This window comes from Hypomesus nipponensis, chromosome 26 (genome assembly GCF_054491055.1).
Source record: "Hypomesus nipponensis isolate SF chromosome 26, ASM5449105v1, whole genome shotgun sequence".
In the NCBI taxonomy this organism is placed as follows: Eukaryota; Metazoa; Chordata; class Actinopteri; order Osmeriformes; family Osmeridae; genus Hypomesus; species Hypomesus nipponensis.
Window position 1 is genome coordinate 9,922,501 of NC_140386.1, and position 20,000 is coordinate 9,942,500.

Below are 20,000 nucleotides of genomic sequence, written 5' to 3' on the forward strand. Positions count from 1 at the left end.
CCCCCTCTCCCTCCCTCTCTCCCCCTCCCTCCCCCTCCCCCTTCCCCAGTAGTACCGAGCCGTGGTTAAGTCAGGGGTTAGGAGAGGTGAATGGATTACTGCCGTGGTTAGGTCAGGGGTTAGGAGAGGTGAATGGATTACTGCCGTGGTTAGGTCAGGGGTTAGGAGAGGTGAATGGATTACTCCGTTACATCCCCTGTAACTGAGAGTTCAGGTCCCAGACCCAGGGTCTGGGTCTTTGCCATTAATACCAACACTTATGTGGTTCATTTTCAGCAAATCAAATCAATTGCGTTTTTGTATGTTTTGACTGTCTGAAACTGAACAGATTGCAATGATTGAATGATGAGGTGCTGAATGCTGCGAAATAAAGTTTCACATTTCTTGTGAATAACTGTGGGAAACAATGAGCCAGAGACTTTCAGCTTTTTTATTTGTAATCAAACGTCCCTTCCTCTTCAGAGTGTGTCCTGTGGTCCTGCCGGACTCCATCTCTGCTCTGTCTGCCGTGTGCTCGAGAGAAGAGTGACTGGAACCAGAGCAGCTGTGGTGCCCGGTCATCACCGGGTCATCACCGGGTCATCACCGGGTCATCACCGGGTCATCACCGGGTCATCACCGGGTCATCACCGGGTCATCACCGGGTCATGGGCTAGACCACAACAACTGTGCTGATAAAAACAGCAGATACCAGGACACAGTCTTCATGACAGGAGGCTTGAAGATGTGTGTGTGTGTGTGTCTTCTTTCATCATAGGTGGTTGTGGTTATTCTCAGGGTGTGTCTGGGGTGGTGAGGGTGGGGGGTGGAGTTGGGGGCAGAAGAGCCTAAAGGGTGAGGAAGGGGGGATGAAGGGGTGAGGAAGGAGGGGAGGCACGTAATGCATGTGCAGACACATGATGTTAATCTCATCTCAGTTACACCTCAGATGACCAGGACACGTGTGTGTGTGTGTGTGTGTGTGTGTGCACTTATGTGCATTACAGGTAACCTCAGGTCACCAGAACACAAATATAAACAAATAAAGAACCTATGACTGACGTTAACAAACACAGTGAACAAGGATTTCCTTTCATCAACCATTTAATTGAGCTTCATTGCTCCGTCACAAACCACCAGCGCACACACACACACACACACACAGCTCTGTGCCGACACACACACACAGCTCAGTGCCGACACACACACACACACACACGGCTCAGTGCCGACACACACACACACACACACACACACACGGCTCAGTGCCCACACACACACACACACACAGCTCAGTGCCGACACACACACACACACACACACACACACACACACACACACGGCTCTGTGCCGACACACACACACACACAGCTCTGTGCCGACACACACACACACACACACACACACACACACACACGGCAGTTCACTGTGGTCCACAGCACCTAACTGCTGCTGCTGTAGCAACAGAGGAAGTGAAACCAAAACCTCATTAAACCCTTATTTTTCATCAACGTTGACAAACATTTGAAAAGGGGGTTTTTTCTCCCATGCCCCCCCACCCCAAAAGGAGGGCTTGGACACCTCCTGTCAAGCCAAACAAAGGCACCGGCCTGGGAGTCTGAATCCATCTGTGCAGGCTGGCTGGCAGGGGAACACTGAGGGGAGGGGCCTAGTCTGTTTTATGGCTGTGCTGACGTCAATGGCATAATTCAAATACTTACTGGGTGCACGCTTCCAGCTTCAGGAGCTGCTCTGAGGGGAGAGGCGGAGACAAAACACGACACGGAATCTCACAGGGCTGGACCGGAGTGCCGGGCTGGATAGATAACTACGACAATACGTCTGATACATAAAATGTGTGTATATATATATATATATAATGGATCTCTCTCTCTATATATATATATATATATATATATATATCCACTAAAGGTAGTGTTGACGTTTGGGAAAGGTGTTTGATAGCGTCAGTGTGAATCTTAATGTACATGAACTAAACAGAACAAGTGGGAACAGGTGTGCAGAAGAACCACCAGCTACATGATCTGACTGTGTGTGTGTGTGTGTGTGTGTGTGTGTGTGGTGTGTGAAGCCATGAACCTGACACTGTGTTATGTAACCAGCAGTTATGAGGAAAACAAATTAATTCAGACCAGAAGACTTCCTATCAGGGGCCAAACAAACAAAATGCTGTTAACAGGAATCTGCATTTGTCCTCATCCTCATTCCTTATGTCACGAAAGACATAATTACATCCCTATGCGCGACACACACACCCTCATACATACACACACACCGATCACCGATATATAGACACACACACACATGCACCAAGACCACTTGTTGCGAACAGGAGTAAGGTACTACCAAGAAAGAGCAGGTCAGGGAGGGAGAGAGAGAGGGAAAGAGGGAGGGAAAGAGGGAGAGAAAGAGAGAGAGAGAGAGAGAGAGAGAGAGAGAAGGAGGGAGGGAGGGAAAGAGAAAGGGAAAGAGGGAGATAGGTAGGGAGGAGGGGGGAGGGAGGGAGGGAGGGAGGGAGGGAGAGAGAGAGAGAGAGAGAGATAGCGAGAGAGAGGGAGGGAGGGAGAGAGAGGGGGAGGGATAGAGGGAGGGAGGGAGGAGGGGGGAGGGAGAGAGAGATAGAGAGATAGAGATAGAGAGATAGAGAGAGAGAGAGAGAGAGAGAGAGAGAGAGAGAGAGAGAGAGAGAGAGAGAGAGAGAGAGAGAGAGAGGGAGGGAGAGAGAGGGAGGGAAGGAGGGAGAGAGGGAGGGAGGGAGGGAAAGAGGGAGGGAGAGAGGAGGGAGGCCCACCAGCTGGGCACCTCGGCCCGGAGAGAGAGAGAGCTCACTCCAACAAGAACAGAACATGAAGATCTGGATGTCAACCTGACAAACTGACACACGACATCCCAGATCAGAGGATCAGATGCAGCTGTCCCACACATGGGGGAGATTTCGCAAGACACACGTCTATAGGTGAAGTATCCTTAGCAACGGTGTCTGGGTGTACCAAGACAGACTGGACAAGAGAAACAAACACAGAGTTCCAAACCATCCATCACCAGCTAAGAACACACACACACACACATTCCAGAGGGAGAGAGATGGTTCAGCAGGTTACATAACCTGCTGAGGACAGAGGAAGACAGGGAGAGCTGTGCCAGCGCTGCCCAGCGTAGCGTAACAAACTACCCTCACTGTTTATTGATCAAACATGCCGAGGTTTTGCTGGTTTGTTTTGGGATGTTCTCTGTTCTCTCCATCTTCTCTCCATCATACCTCTATCATCTCTCCATCATCTCTCCATCATCTCTCCATCATCTCTCCATCATCTCTCCATCATCTCTCCATCATCTCTCCATCATCTCTCCATCATCTCTCCATCATCTCTCCATCATCTCTCCATCATCTCTCCATCATCTCTCTATCATCTCTCTATCATCTCTCTATCATCTCTCTATCATCTCTCCATCATTTCTCCATCATCTCTCCATCATCTCTCCATCATCTCTCCATCATCTCTCTATCATCTCTCTATCATCTCTCTATCATCTCTCCATCATCTCTCCATCATCTCTCCATCATCTCTCCATCATCTCTCTATCATCTCTCTATCATCTCTCTATCATCTCTCTATCATCTCTCTATCATCTCTCTATCATCTCTCCATCATCTCTCTATCATCTCTCCATCATCTCTCCATCATCTCTCCATCATCTCTCCATCATCTCTCCATCATCTCTCTATCATCTCTCTATCATACCTCCATCATCTCTCTATCATACCTCCATCATCTCTCTATCATCTCTCTATCATCTCTCCATCATCTTTCCATCATCTCTCTATCATCGCTCTATCATCTCTCTATCATCTCTCCATCATCTGTCTATCATCTGTCTATCATCTCTCCATCATCTCTCTATCATCTCTCTATCATCTCTCTATCATCTCTCTATCATATCTCCATCATCTCTCTATCATCTCTCTATCATCTCTCCATCATCTCTCCATCATCTCTCTATCATCTCTCTATCATCTCTCCATCATCTCTCCATCATCTGTCTATCATCTCTCCATCATCTCTCCATCATCTCTCCATCATCTCTCCATCATCTCTCTATCATCTCTCTATCATCTCTCCATCATCTGTCTATCATCTCTCCATCATCTCTCCATCATCTCTCCATCATACCTCTATCATCTCTCTATCATACCTCCATCATCTCTCCATCATCTCTCTATCATCTCTCCTCAAACTAGGTTGTAGAAAACCGCTGCGTCATATAAATTAGACGTTCAACTGAGACAAACGTTCTACGAACCAAATGAGTGGGATATATAACAATGAATGATATCTACCAGCTTTGGTTATATAAGCAAATAGCATTACTAACATCCCTTCTCAAGGTTCTGCTGTGGTAAATACTGGGGTGGGTGAAGACTTGGATTGGCAGAGTTCCAGGTGGCCTGGTTGTGGTCTTCACATCACCAGCTGATTGGCTGAGGACTCACATCACCAGCTGATTGGCTGAGGACTCACATCACCAGCTGAGGACTATCTAGGCCTGTTTCTCTGTGAGTGATCAAGCACTGTCCAGGTGTGTTGGACCACAACAGGACACGCACACGTAACAAACCCAACACACACGCTGTTGCCAATGGATGGGCAGGAGGGCAGGAGGGCAGGAGGGCAGGGTCGGAGGATGGAGGGAAAGTAAATACCACACAACATCAGTCAGACAGGCCCACACCGACGGGACTGTCACACACACACACACATACACACACACACAGACGTGGGTTGTGTTGCGTCGCCAGGGTTGCCCCGGGCTGGACAGGGAGGGCTGTTGGGGCAGGTATGACAGGGGGGCAGAGAGGACAGGGAGGGCAGGGCTGTGGGCCTCTGAGCGTGTTTCCAGGGGGAAGTGTTACGGTGTGACGCATGATGTGGATGGAAGTGTTTTGACAGGCCTGGGCGGTTTGGAGGATGTGATGTATGGAAACACTGCCAACACCAGCGGTGTCTAATGGGGCTCTGTGCCAGCAGGGTAGATGCTACCAGCTCTGGGTTCACATGACAGCCTGACATACCCAGACACCATGTGGTGATCCTTACACAGCAAACACTGCCCCCTCCCCCTCCTCCTCCCCCCCCTCCTGCCCCCCTCCTCCTCCCCCTCTCCCCCCCTCCCCCTCCTCCCCCCTCCTCCCCCCCTCCTCCTCCTCCTCCTCCTCCCCCTCTCCCCCCTCCCCCTCCTCCCCCCTCCTCCCCCCCTCCCCCCCCCCCTCCCCCTCTCCCCCCCCTCCTCCCCCTCTCCCCCTCTCCCCCTCAAACAACAAAACTGAGGGAAACATTTGATTCACAAAGAGTTTTAGTTAAACCAACCAGTCATGCCACCGTCATCCAGCGAGTGTAAAAATGTTGTAGCTTAACCTTCCTTCGTATCGCTAGGCTCACTGTGAGAATGGCCAGGGAGCGAGCTGATGTCAGCAGCGGACGTGCTAACAGCCTGAGAAGAGGCCTGCGTTACTGAAGGGTGCATCTCAGCAGTGTCGAGCGAAAACAGAGTGGTGAGAGACAGAGAGAGAGAGAGACAGAGAGAGAGGAGGGAGGTGTGGGAACAAGGTTAATGACATGAGATGAAGCACTTCTGAATACCCACAGACCCGATATGGCCCTGATGAGAGAGAGAGAGAGAGAGAGAGAGAGAGAGAGAGAGAGAGAGAGAGAGAGAGGGGGAGGGAGGGGGAGGGAGAGAGGGAGAGATACTCCTGCTGTGATAAACAGATGTCAGACAGTGAGGTCTTTTGTTGAGCAGTTTCTCACAGTGCACTTAACATTTGAGTCAAAACATTGATAAATACACTGAAGAAATCTACAGAAACACTTTGTCAGCATTGTCATAAAAGATACCCTAAAGCACCTCCTGAAGTACTATATAAACACACACCAATCATTAAGAAGATTATAAAGTTCACTTGAGTATACTCATGGTGGGACTGACAGAACGTTTACTATTAATGTTCTTAGGGTAAACGACAAAGGAGCAAGTATAGACTCACATACACACTCTCTCACAAGCACACAAGCCCCATACACACACACACACACACACACTTTCGCAGTGCAGCTGCGAAGCACAGAAACCCAATACACACATATCCACACACACACACACACACACACACAAACTAGAACAAGGAAATACTGTCATTTATCAACAGACCCAACCACACATAAATATAACCCTCTGACACAGCTAGCTCAGAATAATTCCGTCAGAGAAAGCACTTCAAAAGAAGAGCTAACTTCTGGTTAGCGACTCCAGAGCTCAGGTTCCAGAGAAGAGGCTGAACGCTGTGACAGGCAAGCAGGTGCACACACACACACGCACACACACACACACACGTACACCCGCGTCCACCAACCTTTTTGGTGCACTCTGTTTAACCCTACTACAGTAGAAAGTTCACTTCGGTATACACATGGTGGCAGAAAATGTCCTTTAATGTTTGGAGGGCAAAACACAAGGAAGGAAGTACACACACACACACACACACACAAGCCAAATACACACACATACTGGAACAAATACTGTTTATCAGTAACCCCCCCCCCCCCACACACACACACACTCCCAATATAAACATTTTGTTTAGCTTCTCCAGAATAATCAAACCTCTCCAGAATAATCAAACTTCTCCAGAATAATCACACCTCGTTCAGAAAAGCACTTCAAAAGAAGAGGGATGGATTCACTTCCCGTTAGCAAAATAGAGGGTTCAGGTTCCACTGACCTCAGTGTACACACACACACACGCGCATCAGTGAGCCTAGCCAGGCTAGCCTGGCCGGTAACCGTCGTCAGGGGTAACCGTCGTCAGGAGAAGGGCTAGGAGCGGGAATATGTGAAAAGTGAGGGGTTAGGAGCGGGTAACACTATTCATTTGGAACAGAAATATCGCAAGACGGGCTTACTCTACAGCTAATTGGACGTAAGTGGGCAGGTTTCCTGGTACCAGTCACCTGGGGGTCTGGGAGCTCACGGCCCTGGGCAGCAGTGAAAGCTGGGAAGGGGGTGGGGGTGACTGACCAGAACACACGTGGTCACTCACCGCTAGACTGCAAGGGGAGGGAGGGAGTGGGGGGGGAGGGAGGGGGGGAGGGGGTTTGTGGGGTGTTGAACCTAGAGGGTGTGTGTGCTCTGTGGAGGCGGTGTGAGTGTGTGTGCGTGTGCACAGTAAGAATGTGTGTGTGTGTTGGTCAGCCCAGGTGTTAAGTTTCAGGTAGGACATGACGGGAACCAAGCTGGTCTTCCTGGTAGCTAGGGGAGGGGTGGAACCCCCGAGAAGTGGCACAGGTGTGGGTCTGCTCCTGCTACCTGAGCCCCTGGCTCCGGCTCGGCCTGTTGAATGTGAGGAGCTTTGGGTAGGGGTTAGGCTACAGTGAGATAGAATGCATGTTGATAACAAGACGTTAGCCAAGTTAGCGTTAGCGCTGAGAGGCATGTTGGCCTGGTGGTTAGCATTAGCGCTCAGAGGCATGTTAGCCTGGTGGTTAGCGTTAGCGCTGGGAGGCATGTTGGCCTGGTGGTTAGCGTTAGCGCTGGGAGGCATGTTGGCCTGGTGGTTAGCGTTAGCGCTGGGAGGCATGTTGGTCTGGTGGTTAGCGTTAGCACTCAGAGGCATGTTAGCCTGGTGGTTAGCGTTAGCGCTGGGAGGCATGTTGGCCGAAGGCACGTAGACAGAAGCCCTGGAGCAGGTATAACACGTAGCCATGGGAACAGGAGGCTAAGGTCAGTCCACATAGAGACATACTGTCCTGCACGTACGAGGCACGGCACACGTGGGAACACTGAAGTACACAAAAGACCTTATCATGAGAAGTTGCCCTTCACCAAAGGGCAATTTTCCCTCCCTTCTATCCCTCCAAAACCCCCTCTCCTCCTTTACCTCCACCCCCCTTCTCCTCCTCTCCCTCCACCCCCCCTCTCCTCTTTTACCTCCAGCCCCCTTCTCCTCCTCTCCCTCCACCCCCCCCTCTCCTCCTCTCCCTCCACCCCCCCTCTCCTCCTCTCCCTCCACCCCCCCTCTCCTCCTTTACCTCCAGCCCCCTTCTCCTCCTCTCCCTCCACCCCCCCTCTCCTCCTCTCCCTCCACCCCCCCTCTCCTCCTCTCCCTCCACCCCCCCTCTCCTCCTCTCCCTCCACCCCCCCTCTCCTCCTCCCCCTCCACCCCCCCTCTCCTCCTCCCCCTTTCCTCAGTCTACCTTCTCCACCTCCCCACACGCCGTTGATCTCTCCCTCTCCCGTCTCTCCTTCTTTTCCCCTCTCCTCCCTCCATCTCCTGACCTCTCCACGCCGCATTCCTGGGAGCACGAGAGCCTCCTCAGCGCTGGTTATCTCACCAGGCTTCTTCCATCATCGCCTGTCTCTTTGGCTGACATTCATCACCTCCCTCTCTCTCCCTCTATCTCCCTCTCTCCCTCTACCTCCCTATCTCCCTCTACCTCCCTATCTCCCTCTACCTCCCTCTCTGTCTCTCTCTGTGTCTCTCTCCCTCCCCTTCTCTTTCTCAGCGACCTTCCAGTCGCATTCCTGCACGCACAGTGTTGGAGAGCTGGGAGGTCATGTGAGGAGGACCAGCTTAAATAACCCTCATAAACAGGCTGGTGGGGGGTGAGAAGGGGGGCTAACATCCAAGCATACACAGGCCCAGGAAACCACCTCTGACAGCCACAAATCAAGGATGTTACGGTGGGAGTTAGAAAAGGAAACTAACTTCATGCAGGGGTTCTCACTCTTGAGTTTGTGTGTGTGTGTGTGTGTGTGTGTGTGTGTGTGTGTGTGCGTGTGTGTGTGTGTGTGCGTGTGTGTGTGTGTGCGTGTGTGCGTGTGTGTGAGTGCCCCATGGTTTCTCTGACCTATAGCATAACTTCTTGGGGTTATACAAACACCTGGGCCATACATTAAGAACAGACTCATTGTTTGCCAAACCATACCAGACTCTCAAATACAGCTTTACCACGTGCTGGCTCCCTTTAAGTAAAATGCCATGTCATTTCAGGTCTCATGGATCAACACTACGACAACACAGCTCCACTATGGACTTTCACTTAAAAAGAGAGTTGGCACTTTCCCACGTAGTTGACTAGCCAAACACGCAGTGTGTGGAGAAAAACAAAGAGATTCTTTTCCACACAACTGTACTTCCTGTCTTGACTGTACTTCCTGTCTTGACTGTACTTCCTGTCTTGACTGTACTTCCTGTTTGGGTTATGAGCTGGCGGAAGGTTCACCTCTGCTGGTCTGGGCCTGGGAGGTTCCAAGTATTTTAGTTTTATAGGAATCTTGTAAATATCAGGCTTTGGAGTTTTAACATTATAAAACGGGCAGTTTGAAACCCACTAAACCTTATGAAAGTGGTTAAAACGTACATTTACATTTAGTCATTTACAGGGGGAATGTCCCTGTACTTACTGTAAGTCGCTCTGAATAAGAGTGTCTACTATATGATTAAATGTAAAATAAAGGACAAAATGTAAAATAAAGGACTAAATGTAAAATAAAGGACTAAATGTAAAATAAAGGACTAAATGTAAAACTTGTGTCTGTGTGAACAGGGTAAACAGTGAATCAGCCAGCAGGAAGACAGCTCGTGATGTATTGTGTGTTTTCATGACAGACACAAACGGGGAAAACATTTCCTCTTCCAATAAAACAGACCGTCATCTTATCACAACAACAACCACACCATGGTGTTAGCATTCCTGAGGAACCTAGCTGTACGAGAAGGTGCGGACCTGACCGACCAGTTCACCGGATGATGCAAAGTTTCTCTCTCTCTCTCCCTCTCTCCCTCTCTCTCTCTCTCTCTGTCTCTCTCTGTCTCTCTCTGTCTCTCTCTGTCTCTCTCTGTCTCTCTCTGTCTCTCTCTCTCTCTCTCTCTCTCTCTACTTTCTCTGTCTCTCTCTGTCTCTCTCTGTCTCTCTCTGTCTCTCTCTGTCTCTCTCTGTCTCTCTCAGTCTCTCAGTCTCTCAGTCTCTCAGTCTCTCTGTCTCTCAGTCTCTCAGTCTCTCAGTCTCTCAGTCTCTCTGTCGTTGACAGCGTGAGAACTCTGGCTCTGGGTTAGAGAGGTTCTGTTTTTTTCCCCTGGCCTGCCGGCCGTGTTGTTGCGTGCGTTGCTGTGAGGCATGCGTGTCGGTCGCTGTTGAGTGACAGGTTGTGACACGCACGAGTTCGCCGCATGTGGAGGCAAACGTCAGGTGCAAACCCCACGGAGCATCCCTCGCTCCGGAAATTTCCGTTCACCGAGTGCTGACCCCACACACTGCATGGCATGTTAGTGAGTGTGTTGGTTTGATGGTCTGAGCGTGTGCGGGTACACAACATTAGTTGTGTATCAGTTGATATGTTCCTGACCTGGGTGTGTGTGTGTGTGTCTGTGCCTGGCAACAATAGTTCTTTGTTTCTCTGCATCCTATTTTTCGGCGTTCACAGGTAGAGGAGCTTGGACTCAGGAGTCTTGGCAGAAGTCGACACGCTGCAACAAAAACAAAAAACTTCTTCTGGTGTCAGTTCCGTCGGCTTAAAGCGTAAAGACAGCAAAACAGGAACAATCTGCTCCCAACTTCCTGCCCCCAGCTTCCTGTCGAGTCGGACTGGTGTGTGTGTGTGTGTGTGTGTGAAGGATGAGGCAGGATATCACCCTTCTCCCTCTGTCTCATTGTCTCCACGGCGACAGACGAGGGAGGGGGGGGGCCGTGTTACATCATAAAGCGGTGTCATCGAGGGAGGCAGTAAGGTCCAGGTGGAAGTGGATGATGGCCTCTCAGACCATGGGACAATGGGCCGGGCCAAACCCCGGGGAGGAATCAAACCGTCACTCCGTACGGGTGACGTGGTCACACTTGGCCAGGCTAGAGACAGGTGGCCAGAGACAAGTCAGTGATGTCACTTCCTGCAGGAAGCTTCCTGTGCCCAGGCCGTGGGCTCAGTGACGCGTCTGCAGGGTGAGGATGTGCAGAGGATAAAACCAAAGAAGAAGGAGGAGGATGTGTTTCCATCTAAACCCTGCAGCCTGGTCCATTTAGACAGCCCTCTTTCAAAGCACTGCAGAGAAATACCTTACTGTTACGTTACTTCCAGGAAGACCTTTCTCGATAGGTTGCGGTGATCATCACAAGGGGCTGGGGCTTAACACACTCATTTACCCCCTCGCACACCCAAAACAGGAAGTTGAAGACTGCCCATCTGTACACACAGGAAGTCAACACAAGCCACATGCTGGCAGGCTGACGTCAATCACAGCCCTGCAGCACCGGCACACAGGAATACACACACACACATACATACAACCACACACACACACACACACTTCTGCACACATACAACCACACACACACACACTTCTGCACACATACAACCACACACGTACACACGCTTAACAGATGGTGACACACACACACATGCCATGAGCGGTGACACGCCTCATCCAACACACACACACACACACACACACAGATTCATCAACGGCAGCTTAACCACACGCTTACACACTCACCCACTATTCTCAGTTTCAGTGTCACTACCACACACACAATAGCTGTTTCGATCTCAGGTTCACAATAAACACAGTTAAGACGGTTTCTAGTCGTCATTCAACTTCAACGACGCAGAAAGAAAAGAAGTCAGACACAAGCTAGGCCTGATGGCAGGAATGGTTTAGTGTAAACCCAGACTGTGACTCTGAGAGGGACTCTGGGTCTGTATTGTGACTATCAGAGCTCAGAGTCACCCAAGCTCTTCTAATCATGACACTTTGCACTAACAGGATCTCACACCTCCCACACGGCATTTAATCAACAATCCCCAGAGGGGCTGAGATCCTGGCCTGTAGGCCACCAAGGCTGGGCCTGGAGGGGACTGGAGAGAGGGAGGGAGGGAGAGAGGGAGGGAGAGAGGGAGGGAGAGAGGGAGGGAGGGAGATAGAGAGGGAGGGAGGGAGGGAGAGAGGGAGGGAGGGAGGGAGATAGAGAGGGAGGGAGAGAGGGAGGGAGGGAGATAGAGAGGGAGGGAGATAGAGAGGGAGGGAGGGAGGAGAGGGAGGGAGAGAGGGAGGGAGATAGAGAGGGAGGGAGAGAGGGAGAGAGGGAGGGAGGGAGAGAGGGAGGGAGGGGAGGGAGATAGAGAGGGAGGGAGGGAGGGAGGGAGAGAGGGAGGGAGGGAGGGAGATAGAGAGGGAGGGAGAGAGGGAGGGAGGGAGATAGAGAGGGAGGGAGATAGAGAGGGAGGGAGGAGGGAGAGAGGGAGGGAGAGAGGGAGGGAGATAGAGAGGGAGGGAGAGAGGGAGAGAGGGAGGGAGGGAGAGAGGGAGGGAGAGAGGGAGGGAGGGAGATAGAGAGGGAGGGAGGGAGGGAGGGAGAGAGGGAGGGAGGGAGGGAGATAGAGAGGGAGGGAGAGAGGGAGGGAGGGAGATAGAGAGGGAGGGAGATAGAGAGGGAGGGAGGGAGAGAGGGAGGGAGATAGAGAGGGAGATAGAGAGGGAGGGAGAGAGGGAGAGAGGGAGGGAGGGAGAGAGGGAGGGAGAGAGGGAGGGAGGGAGATAGAGAGGGAGGGAGGGAGGGAGGGAGAGAGGGAGGGAGGGAGGGAGATAGAGAGGGAGGGAGAGAGGGAGGGAGGGAGGGAGATAGAGAGAGGGAGGGAGATAGAGAGGGAGGGAGGGAGAGAGGGAGGGAGGTGAGAGAGGGAGGGAGATAGAGAGGGAGGGAGAGAGGGAGGGAGATAGAGAGGGAGGGAGGGAGATAGAGAGGGAGGGAGAGAGGGAGGGAGGGAGGTAGAAAGGGAGAGAGAGAGGGAGGGAGAGAGGGAGAGAGGGAGGGAGGGAGATAGAGAGGGAGGGAGATAGAGAGGGATGGAGGGAGGGAGGAGAGGGAGTGAGAGAGGGAGGGAGAGAGGGAGGGAGGGGAGATGAGAGAGGGAGGGAGATAGAGAGAGGGAGGGAGATAGAGAGGGAGGGAGATAGAGAGGGAGGGAGAGAGGGAGGGAGATAGAGAGAGGGAGGGAGATAGAGAGGGAGGGAGATAGAGAGGGAGGGAGATAGAGAGGGAGGGAGATAGAGAGGGAGGGAGGGAGATAGAGAGGGAGGGAGATAGAGAGGGAGGGAGATAGAGAGGGAGGGAGGGAGATAGAGAGGGAGGGAGATAGAGAGGGAGGGAGGGAGATAGAGACCTGGAGGGAGGGGAGATAGAGAGGGAGGGAGATAGAGAGGGAGGGAGATAGAGAGGGAGGGAGGGGGATAGGAGAGGGAGGGAGATAGAGAGGGAGGGAGATAGAGAGAGGGAGGGAGAGAGGGAGGGAGGGAGATAGAGAGGGAGGGAGATAGAGGGAGGGAGATAGAGAGGGAGGGAGATAGAGAGGGAGGGAGATAGAGAGGGAGGAGAGATAGAGAGGGAGGGAGATAGAGAGGGAGGGAGATAGAGGGAGGGAGATAGAGGGAGGGAGATAGAGAGATGGAGGGAGATAGAGAGGGAGGGAGATAGAGGGAGGGAGATAGAGAGGGAGGGAGATAGAGAGGGAGGGAGGGAGAGAGGGAGGGAGATAGAGAGGGAGGGAGTATAGAGAGGGAGGGAGATAGAGAGGGAGGGAGATAGAGGGAGAGAGGGGGTAGAGAGAGAGAGAGATAGAGAGGGAGGGAGATAGAGAGAGGGAGGGAGATAGAGAGGGAGGGAGGGAGATAGAGAGGGAGGGAGGGAGATGAGAGGGAGGGAGATAGAGGGAGGGAGATAGAGAGAGGGAGGGAGATAGAGAGGGAGGGAGATAGAGAGGGAGGGAGGGAGAGAGGGAGGGAGAGAGTAGAGGAGGGAGGGAGATAGAGAGGGAGGGAGATGACAGAGAGGGAGGGAGGGAGAGAGGGAGGGAGATAGAGAGGGAGGGAGATAGAGAGAGGGAGGGAGAGAGGGAGGGAGGGAGATAGAGAGGGAGGGAGAGAGGGAGGGAGGGAGATAGAGAGGGAGGGAGATAGAGAGAGGGAGGGAGATAGAGAGAGAGAGGGGGATAGAAGAGGGAGGGAGGGAGATAGAGAGGGAGGGAGATAGAGAGGGAGGGAGATAGAGAGGGAGGGAGAGAGGGAGGGAGGGAGATAGAGAGGGAGGGAGATAGAGGGAGGGAGATAGAGAGGGAGGGAGATAGAGAGAGGGAGGGAGATAGAGAGGGAGGGAGATAGAGAGGGAGGGAGGATAGAGAGGGAGGGAGATAGAGAGGGAGGGAGATAGAGGGAGGGAGATAGAGAGGGAGGGAGATAGAGAGGGAGGGAGATAGAGAGAGGGAGGGAGATAGAGGGAGGGAGATAGAGAGGGAGGGAGATAGAGAGAGGGAGGGAGATAGAGAGAGGGAGGGAGATAGAGGGAGGGAGGGAGATAGAGAGAGGGAGGGAGATAGAGAGGGAGGGAGATAGAGAGGGAGGGAGATAGAGAGGGAGGGAGATAGAGAGGGAGGGAGATAGAGGGAGGGAGATAGAGAGGGAGGGAGATAGATAGAGGGAGGGAGATAGAGAGGGAGGGAGGGAGAGAGGGAGGGAGATAGAGAGAGGGATGGAGATAGAGAGGGAGGGAGATAGAGAGAGGGAGGGAGATAGAGAGGGAGGGAGATAGAGAGGGAGGGAGATAGAGAGAGGGAGGGAGGGAGATAGAGAGGGAGGGAGATAGAGAGGGAGGGAGATAGAGAGAGGAGGGAGGGAGATAGAGAGGGAGGGAGATAGAGAGGGAGGGAGATAGAGAGGGAGGGAGATAGAGAGGGATGGAGGGAGGAAGCGTTGCATTGTGGGCCTACCTGGTAGACAGACTCTGGTGATGGTAGGCTGTGTGGCAGCGGGAGACCTCCTAGAGAGAGAGAGAGAGAGAGAGAGAGAGAGAGAGAGAGAGAGAGGGAGAAGGAGGGAGAGAGAGAGAGGGACAGAGGGAGAGAGAGAGAGGGAGAGAGTGATAGTGAGACCTTGTCATAACAGCACAGACAGTCTAACTCGACGACAACCCTGACATTGTTCTGATAGAGAGGCATTTTGTTTCTGCAGAATGCCAAGGATGGCATTGGATACAGAGAGAGAGATAAAAGGAGGAATGATGACAGGAGGTCTGAGAGGCCCAGAGCTGAGAGAAGATAGAGCAAGTTTGCGAGCTGGAGAGAGAAAAGAGAGAGAGAGACAGTGAGAGAGACATACAGAGAGACAGAGAGAGACAGAGACAGAGACAGAGAGAGAGAGAGAGAGAGACAGTGAATGCCTACATCAGGTAGACAGTAGGTTATATTGTAAATTGGCAACATATATTGTATTTTATGGCAACTCATATTTTATTTTATTGTATATTTTATTTAAATTGTATTCCATTTAGAATTGCTAGTTTATGTATCCTTAGTATAGTTAGACAACATATTTAAATGTAAGATTCCTATATGTTTCCTATATGTTTATTGTATACACCTTCCTGCCAAAGCAAATTCCTTGTCTGTGCAAACTTTCATGGCGAATAAATCCCTTTGTGACTCTGATTGTGATTCTGAGGTAAAGTGTAAATGAGCTCAGTTCTCCCAGACTACCAGCTAGCAGAACACTTTCTGCTGCTGGCTTGGGTAAGAGACCTGGGACCTGGAAGTCTATCTGGGTCAGGACGGCTTTGAACAGAGCTTGATGTTTAACAGAGGGAAGAGGGAGTCAGTGAGCTTGCAGTGCTCACTGACCCAGAGAGAGAAGGAGAGGGAGCGAGGGAGGGAGAGAGGGAAAATCTTCGTACATCCTTTATTTTCCTTTTCTTGAATACAGTCGTGTGCAATTGAGTCCTTTGAGGAACCAGTTTGGCTTAGCTTAGGGAAGGGTTCTGTGACCCAACTACACGACACATGAGGAAACATCACATATTAGTCCATTTGTGACACAAAGGAGTGGACTGTTGCACTCACGCAACACAACGGCATTGCACTGCTGCATCTTAACGTTTGCAACCATGGTAGGATCTCTCCTAACATCTCTCCTAACATCTATGCTCGGAGCAGTCCGGAGACAAGGCTCACAGGTGGAGACCGCCCTCTGGTGGAGGAAGAGGTGAACTGCAGCTCGTGGGACCACACAACACGCTATAATGTGATTTGCATCCCACAGTGTCAAAGTACTTACTTGCTGGAGGCACATTGTACATTGGTTAGGACTGTGAAGTTGTTTCGTACACTTCGAAGGCTAGCGAGGACCTGGATGAGGAGAGAAAACAGGCAGCAGTAAGTCAGTGGTCACTGTCTTATCTAATCAAATCATATCCAACAAATGTATTTGTATAGCCCTTTTTATACGCAAGCATGTCACAGAGGGCTTCACATATGCCCATAGAACTGCCCCTTATCTAGACAAAAGAGCCGTCGTATTCTGGTGGCCGTGTGACTGTGAGTTGCAGTAAACGTGAAAGTTCAAGATTGACTTAATTCACCTGAGCAAAAGGCGTCACGATCAGGTCATCACCATGGCTGTAAACACACAAGTGGGGATCAGGATGAGGTTGTACAATAAAAAAAGACATATTTGTCAATCATTCCTGTAAACTGTCATCTGTGTCTAATCTATGACAGGGATCAACGGATCTGTGGTTTCCTAATCTGGAAAGTACCAAGTGGTCACACGGGGGGGTGTCATTGTGAAAGTCTGTTTCAGTTAACTGCCCCTGTGACGAGGCATCAATTCCCCAATCCAGCCTGCTGCTTCACTCTGTATGAGGCAGCGCCTCTTCTGCCTCACTCTGTATGAGGCAGCGCCTCTTCTGCCTCACTCTGTACGAGGCAGCGCCTCTTCTGCCTCACTCTGTATGAGGCAGCGCCTCTTCTGCCTCACTCTGTATGAGGCAGCGCCTCTTCTGCCTCACTCTGTACGAGGCAGCGCCTCTTCTGCCTCACTCTGTACGAGGCAGCGCCTCTTCTGCCTCACTCTGTACGAGGCAGCGCCTCTTCTGCCTCACTCTGTACGAGGCAGCGCCTCTTCTGCCTCACTCTGTACGAGGCAGCGCCTCTTCTGCCTCACTCTGTACGAGGCAGCGCCTCTTCTGCCTCACTCTGTACGAGGCAGCGCCTCTTCTGCCTCACTCTGTACGAGGCAGCGCCTCTTCTGCCTCACTCTGTACGAGGCAGCGCCTCTTCTGCCTCACTCTGTACGAGGCAGCGCCTCTTCTGCCTCACTCTGTACGAGGCAGCGCCTCTTCTGCCTCACTCTGTACGAGGCAGCGCCTCTTCTGCCTCACTCTGTACGAGGCAGCGCCTCTTCTGCCTCACTCTGTACGAGGCAGCGCCTCTGCAAGCTCCCCCACTCAGCCTGCACTCGCTCTCCAACTCCAATCATCAACTGTGAACCAACTCCCCGTAGGCAATGACGTAACACTGAGCCTCCGTGGGAACATGGAGCTGTACAGACTGTAGGACAGCACTCAGTGAACAGGACAGGAGCTGTACAGACTGTAGGACAGCACTCAGTGAACAGGAGCTGTACAGACTGTAGGACAGCACTCAGTGAACAGGAGCTGTACAGACTGTAGGACAGCACTCAGTGAACAGGAGCTGTACAGACTGTAGGACAGCACTCAGTGAACAGGAGCTGTACAGACTGTAGGACAGCACTCAGTGAACAGGAGCTGTACAGACTGTAGGACAGCACTCAGTGAACAGGAGCTGTACAGACTGTAGGAAAGGAGGGAGAGGGAGAGGGGGAGAGGGAGGGGGAGGGGGAGTGAGAGTGAGGGAGAGGGAGAGAGAGTTGCAGAGTCTTGTGTAAAGGGGATTGCACAGTTCAAACTGTGCCGGGAAGGAGAAAGTGGACTGAACATTTGTAAGATCATAGTTTGGAATTGATGACTCATCGGGACAAACTGGGGTGAAGTTGAGCTGGGACTGAGATAAGGATGAAGTTAAGTTGAACCTGGACGTAAACTCAACTGGGAAGTTGAGCTAACACTAGCCCAGGAGTTAGGCTGAAACTAGAATGAAGTTTGGCTGAAACTGGGCCGAGGCTCAACTGGTCCTTAGACAAACATCTTAAACTAGACTGAGACTAGACTAAGGGCCTCATTTACTAACAGGATTGCGCCCATTCCAGGCGTGAAATAGCGGGTAAAGACATAAAAACGTATTTACAAAGGCAGCGCACTTGAGTAAAAATGCAGATTACCGCTGCTGGGAGGGTGTAAGGGAAGTGGGTGTGTATCTTTTCTAGCTCCTGTTGGCTGAACTTTTATTTTATTTTCCTCAAATCACCCAATGTGGCAGACTGGCAGAACATGCAGGCGATTTTTCCCCTCTTTTAACGGCGTGCTGATTAACACTAATGGGCGCTGATTGTCCGACGAGTATCTGGTTTGATACATACCTCACAAAATGCGGAAATACAACGTGCGCTGTTTGCGGTTGGGCAAAGGCCCAGATTAAGCTGCGGTCACAATGTTAGTAAATGAGGCCCTGAGACTAGACTGAGACTAGACTGAGACTAGACGGAGACTAGACTGAGACTAGACGGAGACTAGACTGAGACTAGACTGAGACTAGACTGAGACTAGACTGAGACTAGACTGACACTAGACTGAGACTAGACTGATACTAGACTAAGACTAGACGGACACTAGACGGACACTAGACTGAGACTAGACTGACACTAGACTGACACTAGACTGAGACTACAACAAGACTAGGTTGCCCCTTGAAGGTCAGGGCAGAGGGGTATCCATGGCGGTGCGGTGCTCACAGTTCAGAGGCGATAGAGGAGTTTCGGGACATGGACTTGGGTGACAGATCGTAGTCGCTGTCCGAGCGGTAGAGGAAGGACTCCCGCCGCTGGTTGTGGCCCGGAAAGTTGGTGTGCAAAACCAGGCCTGACCCAGGAGACACCTGGGGGTCCAGAGGGCTACAGCTGATGGACGGGCCATTCTCCACATCGAAACTGCAACAGAAACACACAGAAACACTTGTTAGCCATGCTCGTAACTCAGATCTACAGCTCACACGCCCACATGAGGACTGTTCCCTTATCTTTGTTTAATTGTAACTTGTTTAACTACATGCTCTTATGTTTCTTCCTATTGGCACTCATTTGCTTTTCAAAATATGTGCTACATGTTTTGGCTACCCACAATGTTTTTGCGGGTCTCTCGTTGTTTATGATCATTGACATATGCACTTTTGTAAAGGTCTCTCTTGGAAGTCGCTTTGGATAAAAGCATCTGCTAAATGGATAAATGTAAATGTGTTATGAAATCGATGTTTTGGTTGCTGGTTCGGAGCCAGACCACAGACAGGAAACAGGACAGAAGACTTCCTGTCTCCCAGCCTTCTAGACGCATCACCCAAATCATCACAGCCAACCCCTCCCATCATGTTCAAGAAAAAACGGTTACATTTCAATGGCAAACAGCATGACTTCATACAGAGCATAATATCCACTTAAAAATCCTGACTGCATTACCCAGAAGACCTCACTTTGAGGCTACCAATTAGAATCTGAGAACAGCCTGAACCAGCAGTTTAAACGACAACGTCGAAAAGCTTCCTCAATATGGTAAACATAATAACGCCATTCAGAAACTTTGCCTGGATCTTTCACTTTCACTGTGAGAAAGCAACCGCTCCAGAGTAGCTGAGATCAGTCCTACAGGCTGGCACGATCCCAACTGGGAATATGGAAAACGCCCTGCATGCAAATACGTTACAACCAGAGGATTCAGAGTCACGGTGAGACGCTGGGAAAGGGTTGTCACTGGAGAGACTCAGATATATGTGTTCCTGTCAGGGGAGAAGGCGGAGGTAGACAGGAACTCGTAGATCTGGTCAAACGCTTTCAGGGGGAAGCAGGGAACTTCTTAAGGTTTTCCCAGGATCCGGGAAAGTTTGTATAATGCACCCTCCCCTCCCTCATCCCCTCCAACCTCTCCTCCCCTTCCCTCCCCTCCCGTGTGCGTGCATGTCAGTAAGGCCAGTGAGTATACCCTCGATGGTTGATTGCATCT

At 51.3% G+C, this 20,000-nt stretch overlaps 1 protein-coding gene across 5 annotated transcripts in view; it reads right to left on the reverse strand.

Moving 5' to 3' along the window:
* pde4ba (phosphodiesterase 4B, cAMP-specific a) overlaps positions 1-20,000 on the reverse strand; it is a 112,503-nt gene that overhangs the window by 18,364 nt on the left and 74,139 nt on the right. For all 5 annotated transcript variants that reach the window (XM_084692425.1, XM_084692424.1, XM_084692428.1 and 2 more), the window contains 4 exons: positions 18,743-18,937; positions 16,452-16,488; positions 16,148-16,218; positions 14,809-14,858 (listed from right to left, as the gene is read on the reverse strand). In XM_084692425.1, the coding sequence (XP_084548551.1) occupies positions 14,809-14,858; positions 16,148-16,218; positions 16,452-16,488; positions 18,743-18,937 (353 nt within the window). The remainder of the gene's footprint in view (positions 1-14,808; positions 14,859-16,147; positions 16,219-16,451; positions 16,489-18,742; positions 18,938-20,000) is intronic.